At 37.8% G+C, this 10,265-nt stretch overlaps 1 protein-coding gene and 2 non-coding genes across 4 annotated transcripts; all 3 read left to right on the forward strand.

Moving 5' to 3' along the window:
- The first annotated feature begins 367 nt into the window (after positions 1-367).
- On the forward strand, positions 368-9,693 carry pabir2 (PABIR family member 2). 2 transcript variants are annotated; one of them, XM_067386554.1, is made up of 10 exons: positions 368-1,264; positions 3,148-3,223; positions 3,312-3,365; positions 3,652-3,695; positions 3,934-3,988; positions 6,215-6,316; positions 6,432-6,517; positions 6,606-6,679; positions 6,763-6,859; positions 8,194-9,693. In XM_067386554.1, the coding sequence occupies exons 1-10, from the start codon at positions 1,140-1,142 to the stop codon at positions 8,327-8,329; spliced, it is 849 nt and encodes a 282-aa protein (XP_067242655.1). In that variant the 5' UTR covers positions 368-1,139; the 3' UTR covers positions 8,330-9,693. The 2 variants fall into 2 exon arrangements, with proteins under 2 accessions (XP_067242655.1, XP_067242665.1); XM_067386564.1 differs by having other exon boundaries at positions 6,618-6,679.
- On the forward strand, positions 1,825-1,962 carry LOC137024066 (small nucleolar RNA U109). The gene has a single exon (XR_010895624.1). It is a non-coding gene; the product is annotated as a small nucleolar RNA U109 (small nucleolar RNA).
- LOC137024061 (small nucleolar RNA U109) lies at positions 5,978-6,134 on the forward strand. The gene has a single exon (XR_010895622.1). It is a non-coding gene; the product is annotated as a small nucleolar RNA U109 (small nucleolar RNA).
- Positions 9,694-10,265: the final 572 nt, after the last annotated feature.

A 10,265-nucleotide genomic window follows, 5' to 3' on the forward strand; every position in this document is an offset into this window, starting at 1 on the left:
CTGTTTAGTAAACAGAATTTGCTTGACAAGCTGAAAGTAGAAGACCAATTTTATACACTGCCATAAATGCCAAATTTACAGTAGAATTGTACATTTCAAATATCCAACATATTTCAAATTCATAATGTTAAACTGTGTAACACAAGTAATCTCACAAAATCTCTCTTAATTAAAAAAAAAAAAAGTTTAAAGTTTAGTTTTTCAAAGCAACAAAAAAGTGCGCATGCGTTAAATACGTGCGCGGGGGACGTACCGAGAAAACGTCTCCAGGAAATGTTATCTCATTGGCTAGTTCCCCGAACGGTTGCCATTCAAAAAGGCACGCCGGTGGCCATCGAGTTTCTGATTGGTTCACGATGCCGTCGGTCAGAACGGTAGGAACAGAAGGGGCGGGACTCTTGTCTGAGCTGTGGGTACGCTGCGGCGTCCAGAAAATAGATAAACAGCGTATGCTAACCTATGATTGACGCAACTAAGTTACAAACTCATCCAACTAGATACTGACACGCCAAATTGGCAAATAGATGTTAGAGAGGAACCGCGCGCTTGTCTAGTGATTTACATGCGTTTGCACAGCAACCCATCACGGACAGCAAGCTAGTTAGCAACATGATGATGGCCAGCTGAACATTGTTGTGCCTTCAGCTTTTGGTATTCTTGCGCTCACGGTTTAATGACTTAACCTTCATGCTTTGCTGCTTTGAATGTTGCCTTCTCATGCATCCTATACTCCTAAACTTGACTGGAACTGCTTAGGTTTTGGTGCTTGTCCGGTATCAAGCTAAGCTAACAGCACAGGAATAGTGTGCATGGGCCAAACCCCTTTCACATATTAGCTCGCAGCTAACCAGCCGCTGGATCTACAAGTTTGGACCAGAAGTGGAGAGTTTTCTTGGAAGATACTCGGTGCAGGTCGAACAAGCAGAATGCTGGTTTGCAGAAACCCACGGATCATTTCTTTAGAGATTGATCGAGACCTACATTGACCCTTAACAACAACAACAACGACACAAACCCTGTCTTTCTACATAGGCTGCAAAATGCACATAGTAAACTGAGAGATTGAGCTGATTCGTCCGTTTCAACGATGTAGCTTTGCAACCTACGTGCTTTTTGTGGCATACGTAAAGACAATAACGATGAACAATCAAGGAATCATGTCGCAAGAGAAGATGGAGCTGGATCTGGACATCCCATCGACACTTGTTCAGAGCGATGGGCACTTGAGACGATCTAACAGCGAACCCATGATAAACGGCCTAGGGTGAGGATTGATTTCATCTATTATTGTGTTTAGAGCAGTTACTGTCTTATGTTGGTATGTTCATCTGAACCTTATAATGAACATGTGACCTCGTACATGAACATGTCGGAAGTTGCTCTCAAACTGGTGAGCTGCCTATTTGACCATGCTGAAGAAGCCAGCTTAAGCTGGTAGAAGACTGTTTTTTTTAATTGGTCCAAACTAGCCATACCAGTTTAAAGTGGTCATACTGGTTTTTGGAAACCACAGCTTCCAGCTTAAGATGGGTTTGCGAACATGGAATTTGGGGCATTATGGGTATGTTTCCAGCCCTTGAGTTCCTACACACTTCTAGTTAGTTGGAAATTGTCCATTAATGTAGAAATACTCCTTTGGCTTCTCATAAAAACACAATTATACAGATGCATAAAGTAAGTTATTCTCTCACAGAGTTGCTTACCCTATTATTCAAACTGTCACTGGTATTCAGGAGTGTTTATACACATTTTTAAGAGAATTTGGGACCTTAAACCTTCCAGATGGAAGCATTACAAATGCCAAAAATTCTTTTGAGAGATACCATGCATGACTGTTGTGGATGCTCTCTCACTGGTGGGGAGTAAAGTCATGCAGCCATGCTAGATTAACATGCTTTGAGTCATCAGGGCCAGCAGTCTTTCAAGAACAGACTGCGATGGTAGTATAAAACTCACACATTAGTAGTCAATGATGACTATTGCAATGGCGTTTAAATAAATCCACGCTATATATAAATGTTTTAGATCTTAACAATTCATCCATGCATGATTTTTCTTAAGTAATAGCAAACCACAGCAATCCAAAGCTCCAATCAATTTCTGATGGACAAAATCAAGTCCCACCCTCTTTTTTTTTTATCTTTTTTTCTTGTTTGTGGAGCTGTTTCACTTTTGTGTCTTAAAGGGATATGAAAATTACCCCTTAATTTACTCGCCCTCAAGTCATCCTAGGTGTATATGACTTTATTCTTGCAGCTTATTCAAACAGTTATTTTAGAAATATCCTGGCTCAGTGTTTGGAGGATACGTTTTGCAGTCCAAAAAAGTGCATACATAAATCATAAATCACTCCACGTGGCTCCAAGGGGTAAATAAAGGCCTTTTAAAGTGAATTGATGCATCTGTGCAAGACAAATATACTTATTTAAAACTTTATAAAGTGAAATGAGCTTCCGGCACGACAGCCATATGCATTCAACGTGCTTTAATACACAATGACGTAGGACACAGACGTTCTACGCTATGTCCTGACATACTACGCTATGTCCTACGTTATATTGCGTAGTGTCATGTTTTAAAAAAGAATGTCTTAAGCAAATGCAGCGATTCTGTTCAGAAGGCCTAACCCCTGCTGCATGGAGTACGATTTGATAGGTGGACTCAGTTTTCTGGACTTTAAAAACTCCAGTCACTCCCATTATAAAGCTTGAACAAGCCAGGTTGTTTTTAATATAACTCTAAACATTACAAGGTTAAAACATTTAAGTCAGCAGGAAATGACCAATCAAAATGTCACCTTCCAGTGAAACAATACACTTCTTTCTGGTGGCGTATGCAGGACTTCTCCAATCATTTAGTGCGCCTAAACTCCGTCTCTTGTGTTCATCTGCATTTTGAGTGCAGAGCTCACATCTCAATCCGAATGCCTAATTTTGTTGTATGCAGAAAATACAATGACAATAAAGGCCTTCAATTCAATCACGACGCATAGAACCAAGTCCCTGCCCAACATTTTCTTAATAATACACGCAGAAGTACATCACAACATGGAAGAAAAGCTCTGTCGCTACTTCCATTTCATTGACTTCAATGTTTAAATGAATAGTTTTTAGTACATGATGTTGAAAAGGTGTACTCGTTCTCCAGTGATGCTTCACAGGTGTTCCAGAGAGAGGTTCTCCGCAGCAGAAGAAACAGTACTACAGTTGTTCGACCTAATGTGGTATGTAGCATGTTTCAGAATGTGTCGCTGTGTAAATTAATGTTTTGTTTTAATGCAATTTACTTATTGGATGTTTTATGCTTTTTAGGTTCCATCTTCGCCAGTACGTGTTCCTAGCACAAGACTGCAGAAAATCAAACAGGTACAAAGTTTGCATCGACATACCATGACGCATGACTTGAACATATTTCATAGTCTATGATCTTAATAGCATGTCAGACTCGCCACTCTGATGTGTGTGCATATGGGAGTGTCTTTAAAAGTACATGCTAAAATTAGATTTTGGAGTTTTCGCAAACCACCAGTCTTTCAGGATTAGATTGGTTGGCAGTACTGCACTTCAACATATAGATTTATAGATATGTAGAAAGTCAGTGTTGGTGATTATTTCCTCATATTTGGTTACTTATATGCTTGATTGTTTGTAGGAAGAGGGTGTTGATGTGATGAACCGTGAAACTGCTCATGAACGGTAAGAGCTCACATCTGCTGAACCCCCAAGGCATTGGTTTCTAATTTATCAGTTGTTGACAGCAGGTTTTGTTTGTTTCCAGTGTTCATAACATTCATTATCCTGTGTACAGTCAAATAAGGGCTTTTATTAAACTTCTCAGCTCTGGGCATTGTATAGAGGGGAAAATGTCAGTGTTTTTTTTTTTTTAGACACCTCTCAATTTTTTCCTCTGTATTTATTTCCTTGATTGATCTAGGGAGGTGCAGGCAGCCATGCAGATGAGCCAGTCTTGGGAGGAGAGTCTTAGTCTGGTAAGAGCATTTTTATATATATATATATATATAATATACATTTTGAAAACGTCTCTGGCTTACCAAGGCTGCATATACAGTGCTCAGAGTAAATGAGTACATCCCCTTTGAAAAGTAACATTTTAAACAATAACTTAATGAACACAAAAACAATTTCCAAAATGTTGACAAGACTAAGTTTAATATAACATCTGTTTAACTTATAACATGAAAGTAAGGTTAATAATATAACTTAGATTACACATTTTTCAGTTTTACTCAAATTATAGTGATGCAAAAATAAGTACACCCACAACAAAAACTAGTACAACTAGTACTTTGTTTGGCCTCCATGATTTGTAATGACAGCACCAAGTCTTCTAGGCATGGAATGAACAAGTTGGCGATATTTTGCAACATCTATCTTTTTCCATTCTTCAAGAATGACCTCTTTTAGAGACTGGATGCTGGATGGAGAGTGATGCTCAACTTGTCTCTTCAGAATTCCCCATAGGTGTTCGATTGGGTTCAGATCAGGAGCCACTGAATCACTTTCACCCTATTCTTCTTCAGAAATCCAACAGTGGCCTTAGATGTGTTTAGGATCATTGTCATGTTTGAAAAGTGCCTGACGGCCAAGGGCATAGAGTGATGGTAGCATCTTCTCTTTCAGTGTAGAGCAGTACATCTGTGAATTCATGATGCCATCAATGAAATGCAGCTCCCGACACCAGCAGCACTCATGCAGCCCCACATGAGGACACTGCCACCACCATGCTTCACTGTAGGCACCATGCATTTTTCTTTGTATTCTTCACCTTTGCGATGCCATACAGTTTTGAAGCCATCAGTTCCAAAAACATTTATCTTGGTCTCCTCACTCCAGAGTATAGAGTCCCAGTAGTCTTCATCTATGTCAGCATGGGCCCTGCCAAACTCAAGGCGGGCTTTTTTTTTTTTTTTTTTGTGCCTGGGCTTTAGGAGAGGCTTCTTTGGACCCATGCATGCCATTCCTCTGCAGTGGCGTATTGTCACGGGAAATAGTCGCCCCAGTTTGGCTTTCTACTTTAGATAACTGCAGTGAACTTACATGCCGATTTTCTTCAACCCTTCTCATCCTGTCGTGGTGTTAACTTCTGTGGACGACCTGGACGTCTCTGTGAGATGGTTGCAGTTCCATCTTTTTTAAACTTGTACCACTTTTGCTACAGTATTTTGACTGATAAGTAAAGCTTTGCCGATCTTCTTGTAGCCTTCACCTTTCTGGTGTGAAGAAATTTTCTTTCTCAGGTCTTGTGACCTTTCTCTTCCATGTGGTGCCATTGCTGACAGCATGAAATAGGAAGCGGATTTAACACCCTTTTATAGTCATTTTATACTCATTTTTGCATCACCCTAATTTGAGTAAAACTGAGAATTTTGTTGTTATATTATTAACCTTACTTTTATGTTATAAGTTAAACAGATTTTGGAAATTGTTTTTGTTCATTGAGATATTGTTTAAAATGTTACTTTTCAAAGGGCTGAGCACTATTTACGCTGAGCACTAGTTGTTTAAAAAAGTAATTTTAATATTTGGAACTTTTCTATTTTAATATATTTTAAAATGTAATTTCCTGTGTTGAAAAAGCTGAATTTTCAGCAGTCATTAATCTTAAGGACTTCAAACTTTTAAACTTTTAAACTGTGAAATTAATTGTCATTAATAACAATTAATTGAATCTAACATAAGTTTGTTTACATAAGTATATATATATATATATTAGTGTGTATACACACGCATGTATAAATGTGTATACACGCAGAGACATAAATTTAAAATATACAGAAATTGTGTAAACAGACTTTTGTCAGATTTGACTAATCGATTTGACCGCACTGTTTTAAACAGCAGTGTGTATATCAATACTATTGCAAAGTAGATCATTTAGGTTAAACATGAATCTACACAAACGGCTATAACAATTTTGCTGAAAATAACCGAGACTGTGTTCTTATGCAGATAATTTGATGCATGCAGTAGCATTGTTGCTACACTTCCTCTTTCCCTTATTGATGGGACTGTGGAAGAGAAAATGGAAGCATGCTAGATAAAAGCTTATGGAGTCAACAGGGCCACCAGTCTCTCAAGAACAGACTGGATTGGTAGTATAAAACTCCAACACTGCATTAGTAATGAAGGGGTCAATTAGCAGTAATACTGCTGACATGTTGTGTAAGTGATTTATATTGTTTTTGATTCTATAGAGTGATAATGATCTTGAGAAATCTTCATCGTCATCTCCAAAGCGGATTGATTTTGTACCTGTGTCTCCTGCTCCTTCCCCCACCAGAGGGATAGGAAAGAAGGTATCTCCTCCCTTTCTTTTGTCTAAAAAAGATATTTCCTAAAAGATGCTGTAGCGTTTTTAAGGCTTAATGCTTTGACTGACTTGCATGCTCTCTCTCTCTTTCCAATGAGCAGCAGTGTTTCTCTCCATCTCTTCAAATCCTGGTGAGCAGTAACGGTCTGACGCCCAGCCCTGTTCCCAGCCCAACACGACGCTTCAGGTGAGTTCTGTTCAGTCATCCCGCCGATATTAGGCATAATCATATAGAATACTTAAATGCGAGTAGCTGATACCACTCTCATCAAAAGTTTGCCCAACAGGAGGAGTCAGAGCCCGATCAACTGCATCAGGCCCAGCATTATGGGCAACCTCAAACGCAAAGGTAAGGGAGCGCTCATAACACTTTTGCTTTTGTAATGTTTAATTTTGTGGGACACCTATTAACCTTGTTTCGTGAATGCTCAGGTGAAATGGAGACAGAAAGCCAACCCAAGAGACTCTTTCAGGGAACCACCAACATGCTGTCCACAGAGGTGTCCCACTTACCTGAACTTAACACTTGGTGAGTTATTGCAGAAGGCTTTTATTGTCTTTTTATTGTAAATTTATGTAAGTGTGTATTTGGATGATGGGTTATGAACCAGGGTTTTTTTCTGCATTTAAAGTATCAGGACCCGCTGATAGCCTGCTGTTTTTAATGCTCTTGTGAGTGTTTAAGCGCTTTATGAAGAGCGTCAAAGGTTTCTATTTACCATGTTTTTGCAGCATTGAGTTTTGTAGCCAACCACAGACATATTGGTTGAGAGCGTAAACACAGTGGCCAATCAGATGTTTAAGTTGGTCAATCCACTCAAAACGGTGAAGTTTGTTGCGAAAATTTGTGCGAATCTTTTCGCTTATAACCAACAAAATATAAACAAAATGTCAAGAGATTCATTGCTCAGTGCAGATAGCTTCTTTGATTTATAACAGGAGTTTTCACAGCTTCATGTAAGCTTCGTGTAATTTGACTGCTTCAATGATTTATAATGCAGCGATCTTTGCTCGCTTTCTGTAAATAATATATTTTTCATGCTGCTAACTACACATTGCAAAGTTTCTAGATTGACAACCGTATTTAAACAGTTTGAATCCGATTTACAGTTATAACCATTGCAATGGACTAAAAAAAGCTGTCATTTTTACTATTTTTAAAGAGAAATTTAAAATTTATTTAGTGTTTTATTACAATAGTAATGTTTCTACAGTAGTCAACATTTGAAGTGGATAAAAAAAGTTAATCAAAATTGTCCTAAGAATGAAGTTGTCCTAAAAGGAAAGTTTTAACTTTGATGAAAGGTTTTGATCCACTTCAAATGTTGACTACTATATAATAAGTATAATAGTTTAATAGCAATAAGTTGATGATAAAACGCATTGAGTATGATCTAAACCGGAACCGTCGACCAGATTGAAGTAGTTCAAATTCAGGATAAAGAACATGAGATGGGTCCAGAGTCACTTTCCTTGCCTGTTTTAAAAGCAATTTTGTTGAATATGAACTGAAGATTGGGGTAACCCCCTTCAAGTTGGAAACTTGAAGCATTATTTACTTAAAATATTATAAAATACTATTAATGCTGCATGTTATTGATTCAATTAAATGTATTTATATTGCCAATTCTCCATTTAAAAGTGTGTAATGTATTATTTGCTATTGAATATTGCCATGACATTGAAATTGTCAACTGAATTCATTATTCAACATTCTCACAGAAGTATTTTCAGTGATTCAGTGACACTTATTTTCTGCTCAGTCCATTCAAAAAAATATTATTGTGGTTTAAATGGAAAATTTTGCAAAAAGAGGAAAAAAAGGCCTGTCTATAATGCTCTATATCTGTGTCTCTCCACCAGTCTGTCTCCAGATTTTTTGGATGGGAGTCTTAGTAGCGTTGGCTCATCCTCAGACTCGCCAGCCAAGATGGAAGGAGTGTCGCCCTCCTCCAGTAACTCTCCCCTCACACCCCTCCAGGACCTTTCCCCTAAGTGATCACGGACATCAGAGGAGGATTGGGGCATCTTCTCAGGCCCTCGTCCACTTATTTTTACTTTCTTTTCCAATGCCTTCCAAACATGGCTTCTGTTCTTCTCACAATTTGTCCTGTTACATTTAAAGAAAAACGGCCCAGGAGTGTTTTCAGTATGGGACAGACCCTAAGGGCATGGAGGAACTGTGCTATAAAGCTGCTATAAATAGATGAGACATGTATAGATCTGTTTCAAAACGAACAACGTCACAGAGGAGAATCTTGAATTTTTTTTTTTTTTTTTTTTGGGTCCCTCAATATTGTAACTCTTTGTAAAACGCTTTGAAAAGAAAACCGCTGTAAACAGGAGAACAACTACAGGCGTGTCCTTTGATTTACAATCTCAGCTTGCCAACAGGTATTGTGTGTGAGAATTTAACTTATTTTATTTTTTTTTTTTTGCATTCGTTTTATTTGTATGTAAGTATGTACATAAGATTTGTGGCAAAACGCTTGAACCGGCAAACTGACAGCCGCCTCTTCTGGAGTTTTAATAGCGGTGCAACTGCACTTTAAAGGGGCTGAATATCATTTTGGGCTTTGTTCTGAATCTGCATATTTAATTTTTCAGGAATTGCCTTTTCTTGATTTTCAAATAGGTGGAGGAAATGTATTTTTCACAGAGCTTAGCACTTCGTTCTCTGTTAAAATGATGTTATGGTTGCTGTACACAACTAATGCAGATGGGATTTTAATATTGCAGCTGTTGGTAACCACTAAATCCTTGATTTGAACACTACAGAGAAACTAAACTGCCTGTGTTTGTCAACCTAAATACATGTGTACAACTGTTATTTTCACAGCTTCCAGACAATGGAGCAAAACATCCGGGCTGGGTTGAGTGATTGAATGTTTTTAATTTTCACACGGTGGCTTTGCCGTTTCTGTACTGGAAGCAAATGGAAGCATGGAGAATTTGTTTTTGAATGCATTTTTCAGTGATGTTTTTCAGAGGCTGTTCACAGTGAGCCATTTGGCAGTTTAATAGTTAAGCAGAAGTGCAAAAAAGATGACAACCTCCCATCGTGAGTCATTTGTGGAGTTAGTTTTAAATGTAATCTACTGATACTGAAATGGTGTGCCATTAAATTTGTATATAAGAGAAATGTACAACTGTAATTGTAGAAGTTATTCATTTGGGGTTGTAGTTACTTTAGGAAATAGTATTTTCTTTTGTAAATGGGTTTTCTAAATTTCATTAAAAGAAATTGCTCTATTTCCTCAAGCATGATATAATGTATCATAAATTCATTTTTGTTTGCAAGAAAGTGATTGTAAAATCCCCTTTTTTCCCATTTAAGTGGTTTGAAAGTGGTTTTTTTTTTTTTCATACAAGTAAAGATGAAACTTCAGTGTAAAACTTTTTCTGAATGTCTTTGCTAACAAAAAAAATGGGTCATGTAGATCCAGATTCTGTCCTGTAGTAATGGGTGAAGTGTATTTGTAGTTCGCTTTGCTGGTTTGTTTTTTGTCCTGTGGACTTGTCGAATTCTTTATTTAATGATTTTACTCTGTCCTGTCGACTCATACAGTACTTTTAAAGCCTGAGCATGTGAACTCTGAGGAGGAGGACCTGAGTCGTGAGAATGTGTAGTTGTTCTCTACTCTTCCTAAACAAATCTTGTTCCCATCATATCAGAGACTTTGAGATCTCAGAAATAAATTATTTGTCCGGCTATTTTATTGCCTTGTCTCGTGATATCAAACTTGTTCGGTGTTTTCTGTGTGGTTATCTTGTGTGGTCATAACAGAGGTGTTAACTTGTGTGCTTTTTTTTTAGTATCCTTCATTTTCCTGACAATTTCAATGGGCCTTTTTTCCTCAGACTGTGATGTATTTCAACAATTAACCTTGTAAATCTATCAGTTATCCTTAACGTTTTTGAAAGTTCTTATGCTT

This window comes from Chanodichthys erythropterus, chromosome 1, assembly GCF_024489055.1.
Source record: "Chanodichthys erythropterus isolate Z2021 chromosome 1, ASM2448905v1, whole genome shotgun sequence".
NCBI lineage: Eukaryota > Metazoa > Chordata > Actinopteri > Cypriniformes > Xenocyprididae > Chanodichthys > Chanodichthys erythropterus.

Coding starts and splice junctions, on each gene's coding strand:
- pabir2 (XM_067386554.1), top strand. CDS start 1,140: ATGAACAATCAAGGAATCATGTCGCAAGAGAAGATGGAGCTGGATCTG. Junction 6,518..6,605: donor AGCCCAACACGACGCTTCAG/GTGAGTTCTGTT, acceptor TCTCATCAAAAG/TTTGCCCAACAGGAGGAGTC. Junction 6,860..8,193: donor TTACCTGAACTTAACACTTG/GTGAGTTATTGC, acceptor TCTCTCCACCAG/TCTGTCTCCAGATTTTTTGG.